Source organism: Natrix helvetica (assembly GCF_964273705.1).
Source record: "Natrix helvetica genome assembly, chromosome: 6".
Classification (NCBI taxonomy): domain Eukaryota; kingdom Metazoa; phylum Chordata; class Lepidosauria; order Squamata; family Natricidae; genus Natrix; species Natrix helvetica.
In genome coordinates, this window is record NC_138553.1 from 81717037 (window position 1) to 81732356 (window position 15320).

At 42.5% G+C, this 15320-nt stretch overlaps 1 protein-coding gene across 8 annotated transcripts in view; it reads right to left on the reverse strand.

The window, feature by feature from the left end:
• The window catches only part of MAGI2 (membrane associated guanylate kinase, WW and PDZ domain containing 2), a 498445-nt gene that overhangs the window by 376440 nt on the left and 106685 nt on the right, over positions 1–15320 (reverse strand). The window contains exon 1 of one of the 8 annotated variants that reach the window (XM_081957514.1): positions 2828–2991. The exons of the other annotated variants lie outside the window; for them this stretch is intronic. Within the exon in view, the coding sequence (XP_081813640.1) occupies positions 2828–2831 (4 nt within the window). The 5' untranslated portion in view covers positions 2832–2991. Of the gene's footprint in view, positions 1–2827; positions 2992–15320 lie in introns of those variants that run through there. 8 annotated transcript variants of the gene reach the window in all.

Consider the following 15320-nt stretch of genomic DNA (forward strand, 5'->3'; position numbering starts at 1 on the left):
TGATAGTCTCTTAGTACTGCAGTCATTACAGGGGCTTGGAGTTTCAGAGGTTTTCAAAAACCGGAGTGTCAGCTGCCAACAAAGTCGATGGAAAAAGCGCCGGGCGAGGTTTGTTGAAACGGGCTGCTTAGGAAATCAGTTTTGGGTGGAAAATACAACTCCAGGAGCCAAAGTGAGTTTGTCAATTTCCTTCCCTTTTTGTTTCCTCTGAACTGCCCTCAGCAATTTCCTACGGCCTTGCACTTTGCTTTAAAATGTCACAGTTCAACTTGATTGATACGCCAGTTAAGATTTCCCTCTATTTTGACTTTTTATATTTTAACTTGGCTGCAGATAATCTGCCATTTATCAAGGAGAGTAATACATAAAGGTTAAAGTTCCCCTTGCCCATATGTGCTAGTTGTCCCCCCAGACTCTAGGGGGCGGTGCTCATCTCAGTTTCAAAGCCGAAGAACCAGCGGTATCCGAAGATGTCTCCGTGGTCCTGTGACTGACATGGCTCAACGCCGAAGGCCACGGAACGTTGTTACCTTCCCACCAAAGGTGGTTCCTATTTTGCTACTTACATGTTTTCGTGCTTTTGAACTGCTAGGTTGGCAGAAGCTGGGACAAGTCACGGGAGTTCATTCCATTACGCGGCGCTAGGGATTTGAACTGCCGAACTGCTGACCTTTCTGATCGACAAAGTCAGCATCTTAGCCACTGAGCCACCGTGTCCCATAACCAACTTTAAATGGAGGATATCAGTCAAAGGTCAACCTTAGGACACACAATGATTTTTTGGTGTTATTTTTTCAGCCTCATGCAGTGGAAGACTTAATGCTGACATTAAGCAGGAACTTCAAGATCAGATGTAGTCTCCTTTAAAAATCTTGCTCTGCAGATAATGGGGGACTGTAGATATTATCCCCAGAAAGGATGATTGGAAAAAGCTTAAGATAAATCTCTTCTAAGTCAGAATACTTAGCAAGTAACTTATCTTAACCTAGCCCCTTCCTTTTATTAGATATTGCTAGGTTTTGTTCTACAAAACTGTATTTCTCCGGTTCATTGTTAGGTAACCGTTCTAGTTTGGCTCAAATTTTAATTGGTTTTTGTCCCTAATCTTAGCCAAACTAAGACAAACATTCTGCGCATAAAATCTTGATCTGAACAAACAAACAATTTCCCCCTTCGATTCATTTATTCGGCAGTGTTTCTACAGAGCTTTTCAATCACAAAAGTCTGGAAGTTGCACATCCAAGATGAGACCAAGAAAGGTGGTTTTGCTAACCCTAACTTTGATTGCATTTGTCATCTTATTTTTCATCTGCAATTGTTTGAAAGAGGTAGCTGTTATTTCCAAACTACGTATGCCCCTTCCTTCCTTGTTTCCTTCCGTTCTTCCTTCCCTCCCCTCCCTCCCTCCCCTCATTAGACAGAGATGTCCTTCCTTCCTCCCTCCCTCCCCTCCCTCCCTTCCCTCCCTATCTCCCTTCTCCTATTGGACAGAAATGCCCTTCCTTCCGCCCTCCCTCCCTTCCCTCCCCTCCCTCCTTCCCCCCATTAGACAGAGATGCCCTTCCTTCCTCCCTCCCTCCTTCCCCTTCCCTCCCTATCTCCCTTCTCCTATTGGACAGAAATGCCCTTCCTTCCACCCTCCCTTCCCTTCCCTCCCCTCCCTCCATCCCCCCATTAGACAGAGATGTCCTTCCTTCCTCCCTCCCTCCTTCCCTTCCCTCCCTATCTCCCTTCTCCTATTGGACAGAAATGCCCTTCCTTCCGCCCTCCCTCCCTTCCCTCCCCTCCCTCCTTCCCCCCATTAGTCAGAGATGTCCTTCCTTCCTCCCTCCCTCCCTCCTTCCCCTTCCCTCCCTATCTCCCTTCTCCTATTGGACAGAAATGCCCTTCCTTCCACCCTCCCTTCCCTTCCCTCCCCTCCCTCCATCCCCCCATTAGACAGAGATGTCCTTCCTTCCTCCCTCCCTCCCTCCCTCCCTTCCCTTCCCTCCCTATCTCCCTTCTCCTATTGGACAGAAATGCCCTTCCTTCCGCCCTCCCTCCCTTCCCTCCCCTCCCTCCTTCCCCCCATTAGACAGAGATGTCCTTCCTTCCTCCCTCCCTCCCTCCTTCCCCTTCCCTCCCTATCTCCCTTCTCCTATTGGACAGAAATGCCCTTCCTTCCACCCTCCCTCCCTTCCCTCCCCTCCCTCTCTCCCTTCTCCTATTGGACAGAAATGTCCTTCTTTCCTTCCTTCCCTCCCTCCCTCCCTTCCTCCCATCTACCATTGGACAGAAATGCCTGTCCTTCCTTCCTGCCTCCCTCCCTCCCCTCCCTCTCTCCCTTCTCCCATTGGACAGAAATGTCCTTCCTCCCTTCCAACTTCCCTTCCCTCCCTCTCTTCTCCCATTGGGCAGAAATGTCCTTCCTTCCTTGCTTGCTTGCTTCCCCCCCCTCCTTTCTCCCATTGGACAGAAATGTCCTTCCTTCCTTCTTCCCTTTCTTCCCTCCGTCCTTCCTTCCCTCCCTCCCTCCCTCCTCCCCTCTCACCTTTTTCCTCTTGGACAGAAATGTCCTCCCTCCCTCCCTCTTTTTTTAAATTGAAAAAAAATGGAGTAGCATTGCATAAACATGGGTAGCTAGGCCATTGCAGTTAAGTCTAAGAACTAAATCAATCCCGTGTAACTCTTAGTTGCTCCAACATCACTCAAGCCAAGCATTTCTGAAGGCCACCTATTAAGGCTATTTTCATGGTGAAGCTTCACAAATGATATCCTTTAGCCACAACTAATATAACTTGTGAACAAAAAGGCAGACTTTCAAACTGACAAGTTTAGTACAACCTACCCATTAAGCCTTTCACAGGAGTTTCTTGTTGGCAATCTTCTTTGGCAATCAGGAATCAATAAAATTGTAGTTTTCCTCAACAACAAATGGAAGCATGAAAAGCCAGCATTTTCTGAAGTATTTAAGAGTTCACCTACTAGCAACCTAGGAATAGTGAATCAACCACACATGTTTGGAAATGGAATGGAACAGAAAAGATGGGATGGAATAGAATGGAATGGAATGGAACAGAAAAGAAACAAGAATGGAATGGAATGGAAACAAGAATGGAATGGAATTGAAACAAGATTGGAATGGAGGGGAGTGGAGTGGAATGGAATGGAATAGAATAGAATAGAATAGAATAATGGAATAGAATAGAAACAAGAATGGAGTGGAATGAATGAAATGGAATGGAATAGAATAGAAAAAACGGAATGGAATGGAATGGAATAGAAACAAGAATGGAGTGGAATGAAATGGAATGGAATAGAAAAAATGGAATGGGATATAATAGAATAGAAAAAAGAATGGAATGGAATGGAAACAAGAATGGAATGGAGTGGAATAGACTAGACTAGAATAATAGAATGGACTAGAATAGAAACAAGAATGGAGTGGAGTAGAGTGGAGTGGAGTGGAATGGAATGGAATAGAAAAAATGGAATGGAATAGAATAGAAACAAGAATGGAATAGAATAGAATAGAATAGAATAGAATAGAATAGAATAGAATCAGAAACAAGAATGGAATGGAGTGGAGTGGTGTGGTGTGGAATGGAATGGAAAAAAATGGAATGGAATAGAATAGAATAATAGAATGGAATAGAATAGAATAGAAACAAGAATGGAGTGAAATGGAATAGAATAGAAACAAGAATGGAGTGAAATGGAATAGAATAGAAACAAGAATGGAGTGAAATGGAATAGAATAGAAACAAGAATGGAGTGAAATGGAATAGAATAGAAACAAGAGTGGAGTGGAATGGAATGGAATCGAATGGAACAGAATAGAACAGACTGGAAGAGAAGAGAAGAGAATGGTAGGAAACATAACATAGAATATTCTGAGTTGTGATTGGGAGCAAGTAATTTGATGCAGATGTTTTTTGTTTGTTTGTTAGTTGTGTGTGTGTTGGTTTTTTTTTTTTAAAAAAAGAAAGCGATATAGAAAGAGTCAGCATAGTTATGAAAATTATCAGAAAGTTGCTGGAGCTGCAAGGTCTCCATTAGAGCCAACTTACACGTTTTACTCTATTTGGCTTCAAGTGCAAAACTGATACAGCTACGTAAATCAAATTACAGTATAATAAATACAAGCCCTTGGAAATTCAATACCATTCTTCCCACCCCCCCCCTGTTAATTCAGAGCTATAAAGAAAGAAAAATGATTAGCTCTTTAATAGATCTTACTTTCTAGAGAAAAGGGAAGGGAGAAGACAGGGCAGTGCCCTTAGGATAAAAATAAGAGGATACTCTTATTAAAGGTAAATGTTTTCCTCGCACATCTGTGCTAGTCTTCCCCGACTCTAGGGGGCGGTGCTCATCTCCCTTTCAAAGCTGAAGAGCCAGCGCTGTCCAAAAATGTCTCCGTGGTAATGTGGCCGGCATGACTAAACATTGAAGGTGCACGGAACGCTGTTACCTTCCCACCAAAGGTGGCCCCTATTTTTCTACTTGCATTTTTTACCTGCTTTCGAACTGCTAGGTTGGCAGAAGCTGGGACAAGTAACAAGAGCTTACTCCGTTACGTAGCACTAAGGATTCAAACCGCCTAACTGCCGACCTTTCTGATCAACAAGCTGAGCGTCTTGTCCCATCCACTCTCGTAAGCATGCCAATTTAGATTTTAGGGTGGGGCACAATTCAGCAGCATAACAAAAAACATGGCTGGAGAATGGGAGCTCACTCCGTTATGCAGCACTAGGGATTCGAACCATCGAACTGCCGACCTTTCCGATCGACAAGCTCAGCGTCCACTGAGCTACTGTGTCCCTCTATACTGTTATTAGAGTATGTTTATTGATTTGTTTTGTCCCTAGATAGTGCTAGGGAGCATGCAATTAAACAGTACCACCATGCCTGAAAAACCTTTCATTTACATCCATAGGATTCTCCATGTCTGATAAACTATGGTTGTGGGGAATGAGGAAGCTTCAAAATTCAAGCATTTGAGAAAAACCTAGATTATTTCCCCATGTTCCAGAGACTCTGTTCAGTTGAAAGTTCAAGAAGGGATTAACGCAGCCATCAAATGGAAAAACAAGTCTGAATCGTTGTAGGATATTTACTAAAGATGAGAATAGGGACAGAGTACAACAGCTTGTGAACAAATGCAAACAGCTGTGTGTAACAGCATATATTTGCTGGTTTTCTACTACAGGTGGTATAAAACTTGAATGCAACAGGGAATCAATTCCCTAGGATGTAGCAAAGCAAGAAGAGTAGTAGTAAAAAGAAAGTAGTAGTAGTTTTGATAGTAGTAAAACAAGAAGAGGAAGGATCTAGAATGATTATGTTCTGGATGAACGTAAATATGGAGTGGATCACTGTAAGAGGAATCAGCTGATGTGGTGTAATAGAAAGTATCAAATATACTAAGGGAGAATAAATGCATTAAAAGAAAACAAGAGGAGTGAAAAAAAAATAGCTTGAGCTGATGAGATCTTCAAAGAAAAGAGAGGCAAAACATTAAATACAATCCAGGTTGGGCAGTGATGTATGAAGATAATAATAAAATAAGATGTTGTACGGAAGAAGGTTACGGAGGTGTAAAACAAATGAGGTTGTTATATCTTAATTCAAGCTATAATTCCCTTTTCTTTTGATATTGCGCCTTTCATTTTTTTAAAACTTTCATTAATGTTGCTTTTATCTCTAAAGAGAACAGCGCAAATGTGTGCATGCATTTATGCATGTAACCCCAATATTGCTACAAGCATAAGAGGGGATGCATGAAACGGGCTCTAAAATCATCTCTTTTTATTTTCTACGTTTTTGAGGCAAAAGAAAAAAAAGAGGTTTAAAACAAAACCGGGAGACCCCCTTCCTTTTTTCTCTCCCTTTCAATAGCAGTTCAAAAATCCCGCAAGGCTTTTGGGTGGACCGCTAGCTAAGATTCTGTGCAGAGAGGTTGTCAGTTCGGCAGTTCGAATCCCTAGCGCTGTGTAACAGAGTGAGCTCCCGTGACTTGTCCCAGCTTCTGCCAACCTAGCAGTTCGAAAGCAGGAAAAAAATACAAGTAGAAAAATAGGGACCACCTTTGGTGGGAAGGGAACAACGTTCCTTGCGCCTTTGGCATTTAGTCATGCCGGCCACATGACCACGGAGACGTCTTCAGTCATCAGCTTTGAAACGGAGATGACCACCGCCCTCTAGAGTCAGGAACGACTAGCACATATGTGCGAGGGGAACCTTTACACACACACACACACACACACACACACACACACACACACACATTTCCACTTTTGGATTACCAAAAAGATATCAAAAGCAATTTATCATTCGGTAAGGCGCTTTTCAGATTTAGGTAGATAAAAAGCATAAAATAATACCTCTTGGAATGTCAAACAATCCATCGCTTTTGTAAAGGCTAATGAAACTTCCGGAAGTGTGACTGACTGACTCATTCGCCAGGATTCACATAAAGGAATTATCAGAATTATTTGTGCTACAGTAAAATTGAACACTAACCATCTTATTCTTAGGTCTTTATTTAAATGCCCTCAGGAAACAGCACAGGAATCTGAATAAAAGCATTTTCCCTTTGTGGGAAAGATGCTGTTTGTGCATCTTTCTTTCTTTCTTTCTTTAACATAGATCACTCTGTCTATCAGTATCCATAGTTGGTAGAGATACTCAATGAAAAAGGATTCTATCAAAATTTCTAATGCCATTCTTTCAGTTTAAGAACCTTTTGCGGAGACGTTTTATCAAAAAACTAGCTGATAACCCAGTGCTTCCCAGGTATTTATTTATCCTAACCATTCTTCCATGAACATCGCCACAATTTCCAATGTTGGATTTTCCCCCTTACCAGAGGGAGCCCCCTTGTGGAGTACTGTGAAGCCATTACCATGGCAACTCCACACTTGCCATGTAGAAGCCATTTTAAGGCAGTACAGTAGAAGTCATCTCAAGGCACAACAGGCTGTATCTTAACAGAAAACACACCGAGGGGTGCTAGGGGTGTCTTACACCCAGAGTATTTTTCTCCAGAGGGTAAGTCATATGTATACCGAGTTTGGGTGAAATTGCTCAAGGCGTTCCAGAGTTATGCTGGAACATACAAACGCACGGATATATATATATGCTGGTTTTGTTGTATTCGGGTCTTTTCCCGTGTAAGGTTGAGATTGTCTTTGCAACGTTTCGGCAGGATCTCACCTGCCATCTTCAAGCTGTGGGCTTAAAATGTGATCGGAGCTGCCGTCTTTCTGTAAGTCTTGGTGGGAGGGGATGGGGTGCTGGCTTTGTTTCAGTAAGTGGAATGATTGGTTGTGTGGTTGTATCATGATTGGTAGATTGGTGCTGATTGGTGCAGGCTGTGTGTGCATTGTTGTTTTGTATTTTAACGGCTTGGGTGGTGGGTGGTGTTCGTTTGTTGGCTAGGGCTGGTTTCCAAATGTTTGGTAGGCGGGAGGTATCATCACGTTTGTTCATGCTGTGGGGGTGTTTCCCTATTTCGATGGCTTCCATGATTATTCTCTTGTGGAGGTGTTCTGTTTTGGAGATTAACCTGGCTCCTTCAAAGTTGATTTCATGTCCTGTAGCTTTAAGGTGCTGGAAAAGGGAGGAAGTTTTTTCTTTTTTTCTTACTGCGTTCTTGTGTTCTGTGATGCGTGCATTTATCCTTCTGTTTGTTTGTCCTATGTATATTGCTGGGCAGATTTTGCATGGTATTTTGTAGACTCCTTGGTTTTCTAGCTGGATTTTGTCTTTGGGGTTTCTTAAGATGTTGGCTATTTTTGGGTCAGCGGTGAAGGCTGTCCTGATATTGTGCAGGTGAGATCCTGCCGAAACATTGCAAAGACAATCTCAACCTTACACGGGAAAAGACCCGAATACAACAAAACCAGCGTGTATATATATATATATATATATATATATATATATATATATATATATATATGTATGTATGTATGTATGTATGTATGTATGTATGTATGTATGTATGTATGTGGGTGGTAGGTAGGAAGGTAGGTAGGTACGTAGGTAGAGATATAGATGTAGATATAGATATATAGATAATAAAATTAAAGTCCAACGGTTATCTTTTAAAGAGAGAATGGTTCTGTTATCTAACTTTAGGTGAGTTTCTGAAAGAGTCATGCATATATAAAATTGCTAAAACTTCTCATTGTAATAGGGAAGCCTTGTTTTAATTAACTTTGTAACATAATGGATTCATTAAATATTACCATCAAATTCTCACTGGTCCCCTCCACTGGGATTTCTTTAACCGAACCACTGCGTTTTATGAAAAACAAAATTCAAATAACAATGATTAAAAAAAGAACTAACTGAAAGAAACATATTCTACTGTTAAAGGCAAAGATAAAGGTTCCCCTCGCACATATGTGCTAGTCGTTCCCGACTCTAGGGGGCGGTGCTCATCTCCATTTCAAAGCCGAAGAGCCAGCGCTGTCTGAAGACGTCTCCATGGTCATGTGGCCGGCATGACTCAACGCCAAAGGTGCACGGAATGCTGTTACCTTCCCACCAAAGGTGGTTCCTATTTTTCTACTCACATTTTTATGTGCTTTCGAACTGCTAGGCTGGCAGAAGCTGGGACAAGTAATGGGAGCTCACTCCATTACATGGCACTAGGGATTCAAACCATCGAACTGATGACAAGCTCAGCATATTAGCCATTGAGCCGCCGCGTCCCTTATTCTATTGTTAGTAGTGCTGAAAAGTCATTACAAAAATCAATGATGTTTAATCCTTTCTAAAAATGAGTTAATCCAAATTATAGACAAATGCAATGGTCTGCCCATGTTAAAATACATACCCTTTTTTGTTTTTTCAAAGAAGTCAGTACAAGAGCAAGTGTAATATCTACTGTTTTTCTTTAGAACTCCTCTTTGACCTATCCGTAGGTCTCTTAAGACTCCATTAAATGTCTATTTTCTAATAAATTGCTTAGAAACTTGGAGGTCACAGCCCTACATAAAGTTTGTCACATCACAGGATCTATATTGATCTGCTAAAATTTCTTTGCCCAGATCAAGGCTTAATTCCAGCCATCCTATCTATCCCGTGACAATATTCCTTGAACCCCCAACTGTTCACCATCAAAGTTTTATTTGATTCACAATATATCACTTTTCCAATAAAAGAAAAAATGCAGCCCAAACTGCATTTGACGACATTCTGCTTGGAACGAAAGCTCTTTGCTGCTCTCCACAGGCTCTTTAAAAAACTGCCAATAAGTAACGTACAAAGAGCCAAACTTAAAACTCTTTTAGCAAATGTGAGACAGAAACAAGATTTCTTACTGACTCATAAAAAAAATATTTTCCCATACAGTAAGATATCCTGAATATCATGAAACTCTTCCCTGTCTGGATATATCAATTATTTTTCTCGGTCATAGCAGTCATTGTCATGGACAGGAACATACAAGCATACTAATAAGTGACACTCCCAAAATGAAAAAGAAAAATAATAATAATGAAAGTTGCATTAGGAAATGAATGGAATGGAATCAGGGGTGAAATTCAATGGGTTTGGACCAGTTCAGGCAAACAAGTAGGGACAATTTGAATTGGTTCACCAAACTGGTAAAAACTACCCCTGGTTGGCCCCGCCCACACCTGCCTGCTCAACACTCACTCGCCCCTTCCGGGGATTTTGCAGTAACCGTCCCATGAAGTGGGGAGGGAATGGGGATTTTGCAGTATCCTTCCCCTGGAGTGGGGAGGGTATGGAGATTTTATTTATTTATTTATTTATTTCTTGGATTTCTAAACCGCCCCCTCTCCCAGAAAGGGACTCGGGGCGGTGTACAGTCAAATGCAGATAAAAATACAATAGTAATATAAAACAATTAAATACATTTGGATGGAGGAGATAAGGCTGTATTTTGCAGTATCCTTCCCCTGGAGTGGGAAGGGAATGGAGATTTTACAGTATCCTTCCCCTGGAGTGGGGTGGGAATGGAGATTTTACAGTATCCTTCCCCTGGAGTGGGGTGGGAATGGAGATTTTACAGTATCCTTCCCCTGGAGTGGAGAGGGAATGGAGATTTTGCAGTATCCTTCCCCTGGAGTGGGGAATGAATGGAGATTTTACAGTATCCTTCCCCTGGAGTGGGGAGGGAATAGAGATTTTGCAGTAACAGTCTCCAGAGAAAGAAATAACTGCCTTTACCTAGGATTGAACTCACAACTTCATGATTGCGAGGCAAGAGCTCCACCTCTGGGCCACTGCACCGCTCTATGCTTGCAGATAAATATCTACCGCAAATGATACTCTTCCATTTATAAAATGATGCCTTGGAATCATTGTAAAGTCCAAAATACATTGGCAACAATCCAGGGGTTTCAGGTGCAGCCAATGGCCAAATATTCTGACAATCTGTCGTTCTTCAGCTTTTGCAGCTGTGACAGCTTCTGAAAAAAGTTTGTGATTCCAACAGATGGTTAAAAAGAAGCCGTGCCTGATATTTTTTCATCAGACATTTGATACGCAGAAAAAACAACGCCTGCCCACCTGCCTTCCATTGAGGACCTGTAACACTGCACGAGTCAAAAAGAGGGCTGTGAAAATATCTACAGACCCCCTCACATTCTGGACGTAAATTGGGTCAACTTCTACTCTCAAAACGATGCTATAGAGCACTACACATCAAGACAACTAGACACAAGGACATTTTTCCCCCCAACACCATCACTCCGCTAAACAAATAATTCCTTCAACACAGTCAAACTATTCACTAAGTCTGCATGACAGTGGTGGGATTCATTTTTTTTTTACTACCAGTTCTGTGGTCGTGGCTTGATGGGCGTGGTGTGGCTTGGTGGGCATAACAGGGGAAGGATCCTGCAAAATCTCCATTCCCTCCCCACTCCAGGGGAAGGATCCTGCAAAATCCCTATTCCCTCCCCACTCCTGGGGGAAGGATACTGCAAAATCTCCATTCCCTCCCCACTCCAGGGGAAGGATCCTGCAAAATCCCTATTCCGTCCCCACTCCAGGGGAAGGATACTGCAAAATCTCCATTCCCTCCCCACTCCAGGGGAAGGATATTGCAAAATCTCCATTCCCTCCCCACTCCAGGGAAAGGATACTGTAAAATCTCCATTCCCTCCTCACTCTTGCAGGAAGGATACTGCAAAATCCCCATTCCCTCCCAATCAGCTGGGACTCGGGAGGCAGAGAATAGATGGGGGCGTGGCCAGCCACCAGTTCTCAAACCACTGAAAATTTCTGCTACTGGTTCTCCAGAACTGGTCAGAACTTGCTGAATGCCACCTCTGGAAGCATGTACACTTAGTCAATTTATAAATACATCTCTTTCCTTTCATTCATCTATGAAGAAAGCTTCTCTTCCCTATTTCTACTGCAATGCCTATCGTACGATACGCACCTCACAATATTTTCACCCCTGGCATTGCCATTAATGCTAGACAGTTTTGGGCTGCTTTCCTTCCGAGCTGGATAGCCCACGATTGCATTTTTTTTAAAAAAGGAGGACAATCTAGAAACATCCAATGTATGAGGACCTGGGGCTATTATTTGGGTATAAGAATATGCTATAAAGAAATATTTTTCTGATATTTAATTTGTGAGCAAGCACATAGGCCATCAAAACCAAATCAAAAGCAGAAGGAAGCAATCTTCAATGCAAGATGGAAAAATTAATGCTTCTGAAGGTTTTATTTGATATCAAAACAAATATAGCATCAAAGTAGTCACAAACAGCTTATGCATGCTACCTGTATTTTCCTCTGAATTAAATACAACTCGGTGAGTATACTGTGCAGGCAGTCCTTGACTTATGACCGATCCCAGAATTTATGTTGCTAAGTGAGAAACTTGTTAAGTGAACGTTGTCCTATTTTTACCACCTTTCTTGCCGCAGTTGTTAAGTGGATCATTGCATTTGTTATATTAGCCACACTGTTGTTAAGTGAGACTGGCTTCGTCATTGATTTTGCTTGTCGGAAGGTCGCAAAAGGGGACCACAAGTCCCAGGGGCACTGCAACCGTCATAAATATGAACCAGTTGTCCAGCCTCTAAATGTAAGTCACGTGACTATGAGGAGGCTGCAAGGGTCATGAGTGTGAAAAATGGTCATAAGCCACTTTTTTTCCAGGGCTGTTGTAAAGTCGCGTTGTGAATTTTATAAATCCTCATTTATACCAGAAAAAAAAAACCAAGTAAAAAAATGTTCAAATCATAGGATGAAACCAAGTGATTAAGAAGTCTATATAATCGACAAGGGGGCAACCCATTATAGGTCATTTGTTCCAATCTATAGCCTGGTCCAACATGACATTTCCATGAGCTAGCGATAGGAATGGTTCATTCAAAACTAGCTGTGTGGCCTGCTAGCGGCCAGTGGAGCTGGCAGCAGAGTCCAACAGTGAGGAGGCTGGGGAAAGCTTGGACAAGGGCTCTGCGTCGGAGGCAGAGAGGGGGCCAAGGCCGTATGCCAGTTCTCAGCTGCCTTCGGAGCTAGACAGCAATGAGGCAGAGGAACAGGGGGAACCTGTTCTCGGTGTGCGCATGTGCAGAGCTGCTAGAAGAAAAGAAGAGTTAAGAAACCAGGGTTGACTTGGGAGTAAAGCCACAGGTGGACGGTGAATGGCCCCTCCTGTAGGGAATAAAAGAGGAGCGAAAGGGGAGTGGGCTTTTGCAGGAAACAATTCATTCGTTCCTTCGTTTCAGGAGTGTGAAGATCTGTCCCTGAATCTCCGAGACTCTGTGCCCAGTCTTTCCTTGCACAGCTCCTCATTTGGAAAATATTTACATGGCAGCTTTCCAAGCTAGATAAGATCTGTGATCATAAATTCACCTTTGAAAGACTGTTTTCCAGGGCTTGGCTGAATGTGAATGAGAGGAATTCACATTTGTTTAATAAAAAGGATTTTAATAAAAAGGATTTGTCGGGACCAGGACTCTCTCTCGTGCTTTTTGGGGAAGCCTAGGTCAGAACACGAGCATTTGTTTTTCTAGAACAAAAGAAGAATTAGCATTAAATGTTAAGAAAAGAAATCCTAACAATTATATTAAGGAGCAACTACATTGTTCATTTGTGATCGTAATGCTTTGGAGAAATGAGGAAATGGAAAAGATATGTGGCAGATTTAAGTCTGGCCAGGATCTAGCTGAAAAAAACCTTTCTTTTTATGCCATGGTGTGGGTGGGTATAGAAATATTTTTTCCTTTTTAGGGAAGGCACAGAATTGAACTTGTGTTTCCTTTCACAAAAGGCAATAATTAGCAGAAGAGCAGAGAAGAAAAGGAAGATTTGCTTATGGATTTCCAGCTGGATGAACTTTTCCATATACTTAAAAGTAGCACAGGTGGTTTTATTTTTCCTTTGAAGAAAGCTTACTTTTACTCTCTCTGTTCCATTCTTTTTATGCATTTATGTATGTATGTATGTATGTATGTATGTATGCATGCATGCATGCATGCATGTATGTTTTCGTAGATTTTCATGGGTGTAGGTATGCTGGTCTTGTTGTATTTGAGTCTTTTCCCTTGTTGATGACACTTTCGTAATTTGGCCACACAGGAAAGAAAAACTGGACAACTTCCTCACACATGTCAACAGCCTACACCCCAAAATATAATTCACTATGGAAATAGAAGCAAACAACCAACTTCCCTTTCTGGATGTCCTTATCTACAAAAAACCCAATGGCTCCCTAGGACACACCATCTACCGAAAAAGCAAACAAACACACCAACCGCTACTTACTTCTGTCCTTCCGAGGTCAGTAAATAAGGACCCAGATTGTTGGGGGCAAGAGGCCGACTCTGTAAACCACCTAGAGAGGGCTGTAAAAGCACTATGAAGCGGTATATAAATCTGTTATTGCTATTGCTATTCCTTCCTTCCTGATGGCATAGTGGTTAGAATGTAGTAGTGCAGGCTAATTCACTACTAATTTCCAGCAGTTTGATTCTGATCAGCTCAAAGTTGACTCGTCCTTCTGAGGTCGGTAAAATGGGGGCCCAGATTGTTGGGGGCAACAGGCTGACTCTGTAAAACCACTTAGAGGGGGTCTGTAAAGCACAGTGAAGTGATATAGAAGTCTTAGTGCTATAGCTATAAATAAATAAATAGCTTTGGATATGGTTAACAAGGGGAAGCAAATTGTTGCTAAGCTTAAAACGATGCCAGAATTTATGCTGTATATACATTCCCACCCCTGCAAAATAAATAAAAAATACTGCTTGTTCACACAACAAAGAGAGAACCTGCGTATCTGAGAGAGTTCACAAGTGCTGGATTCATTCCAGGCAGGGGTGGGTTACTATGAATTTGCCTGGGTTTGGGAGAACTTGTAGCTAACCTTATGGCCAATTTAGAGAACCTCCAAATCCCACCCCTGGCTACCCCCCCAGCCCTCTGGCCCCCCACCCCTCCCAGGAATCTCCACGTGGCCCATTTTGGATGTGAAGTAAGTGGAGGCCCATGCGGAAGCTCGAGGAGGAGGGAAAACAGGCCTCCCGGAAGTCATCTGGAGCCTGGGAGAGGCAGTTTTCACTCTCCCAGAGGCTCAAGGAAAGCCGCCGGAACCTGCCACGGTGGTGTGGGAGGCTGACTAGGCCACGCCCACCATGGCCACGCCCACCATGGCCACGCCCACCCAGCAACCGAGCAGAGAACCCATTGCTGAAATTTTTGAAGCCCACCCCTGGCTCCAGGAAAATTCTAGTGTCTTCTCTCTAGCTCCAACTGAACAACAGCATTATTCCGAATCTTTTGATCGTTTTCTGACAACAATACATAATTGGGATTAACAAGCAGAAAAGCGGAGCGGCGTTTCCCGAATGTTGTTGCAAATAGAGCAGAGTTTTAGGAGGAACTTGTGGCCATTACGCATTGGTCAGCTACTAGCAATAAGGAGGCCCCCGCGGCTGGAAATATTGCTACTGCCAATCTGGAGTGCGACTGGAGCATAAGGAAGGAAATATAATTCTGCGAGAGCAGCTGGCGTGTTCATTTTTGACGAAAACATCTGCTGCTTAGACTCTGCGTCTTTTTATCGGGCTGACGGGGCTTGTGCCAACGGACAGAAAGTTGCTTCAAAATGCTCATCACTTCTTTATTAAATGTGGGTTTTCATTGCAGACAAAAAGGTGAGATTGTCCAATCAAATTCCCCACCAAAAGGTTGGTTTTTTTTTTATTGCTTTAAGATAGGGAGAATTTTCTCCTGGAATCATTACAAATCCACCTCTCTCCCTCTCTCTCTCTCTCTCCCTCCCTCCCTCCCTCCCTCCCTCCCTCCATATATATATATATATATATATATATATATATATAT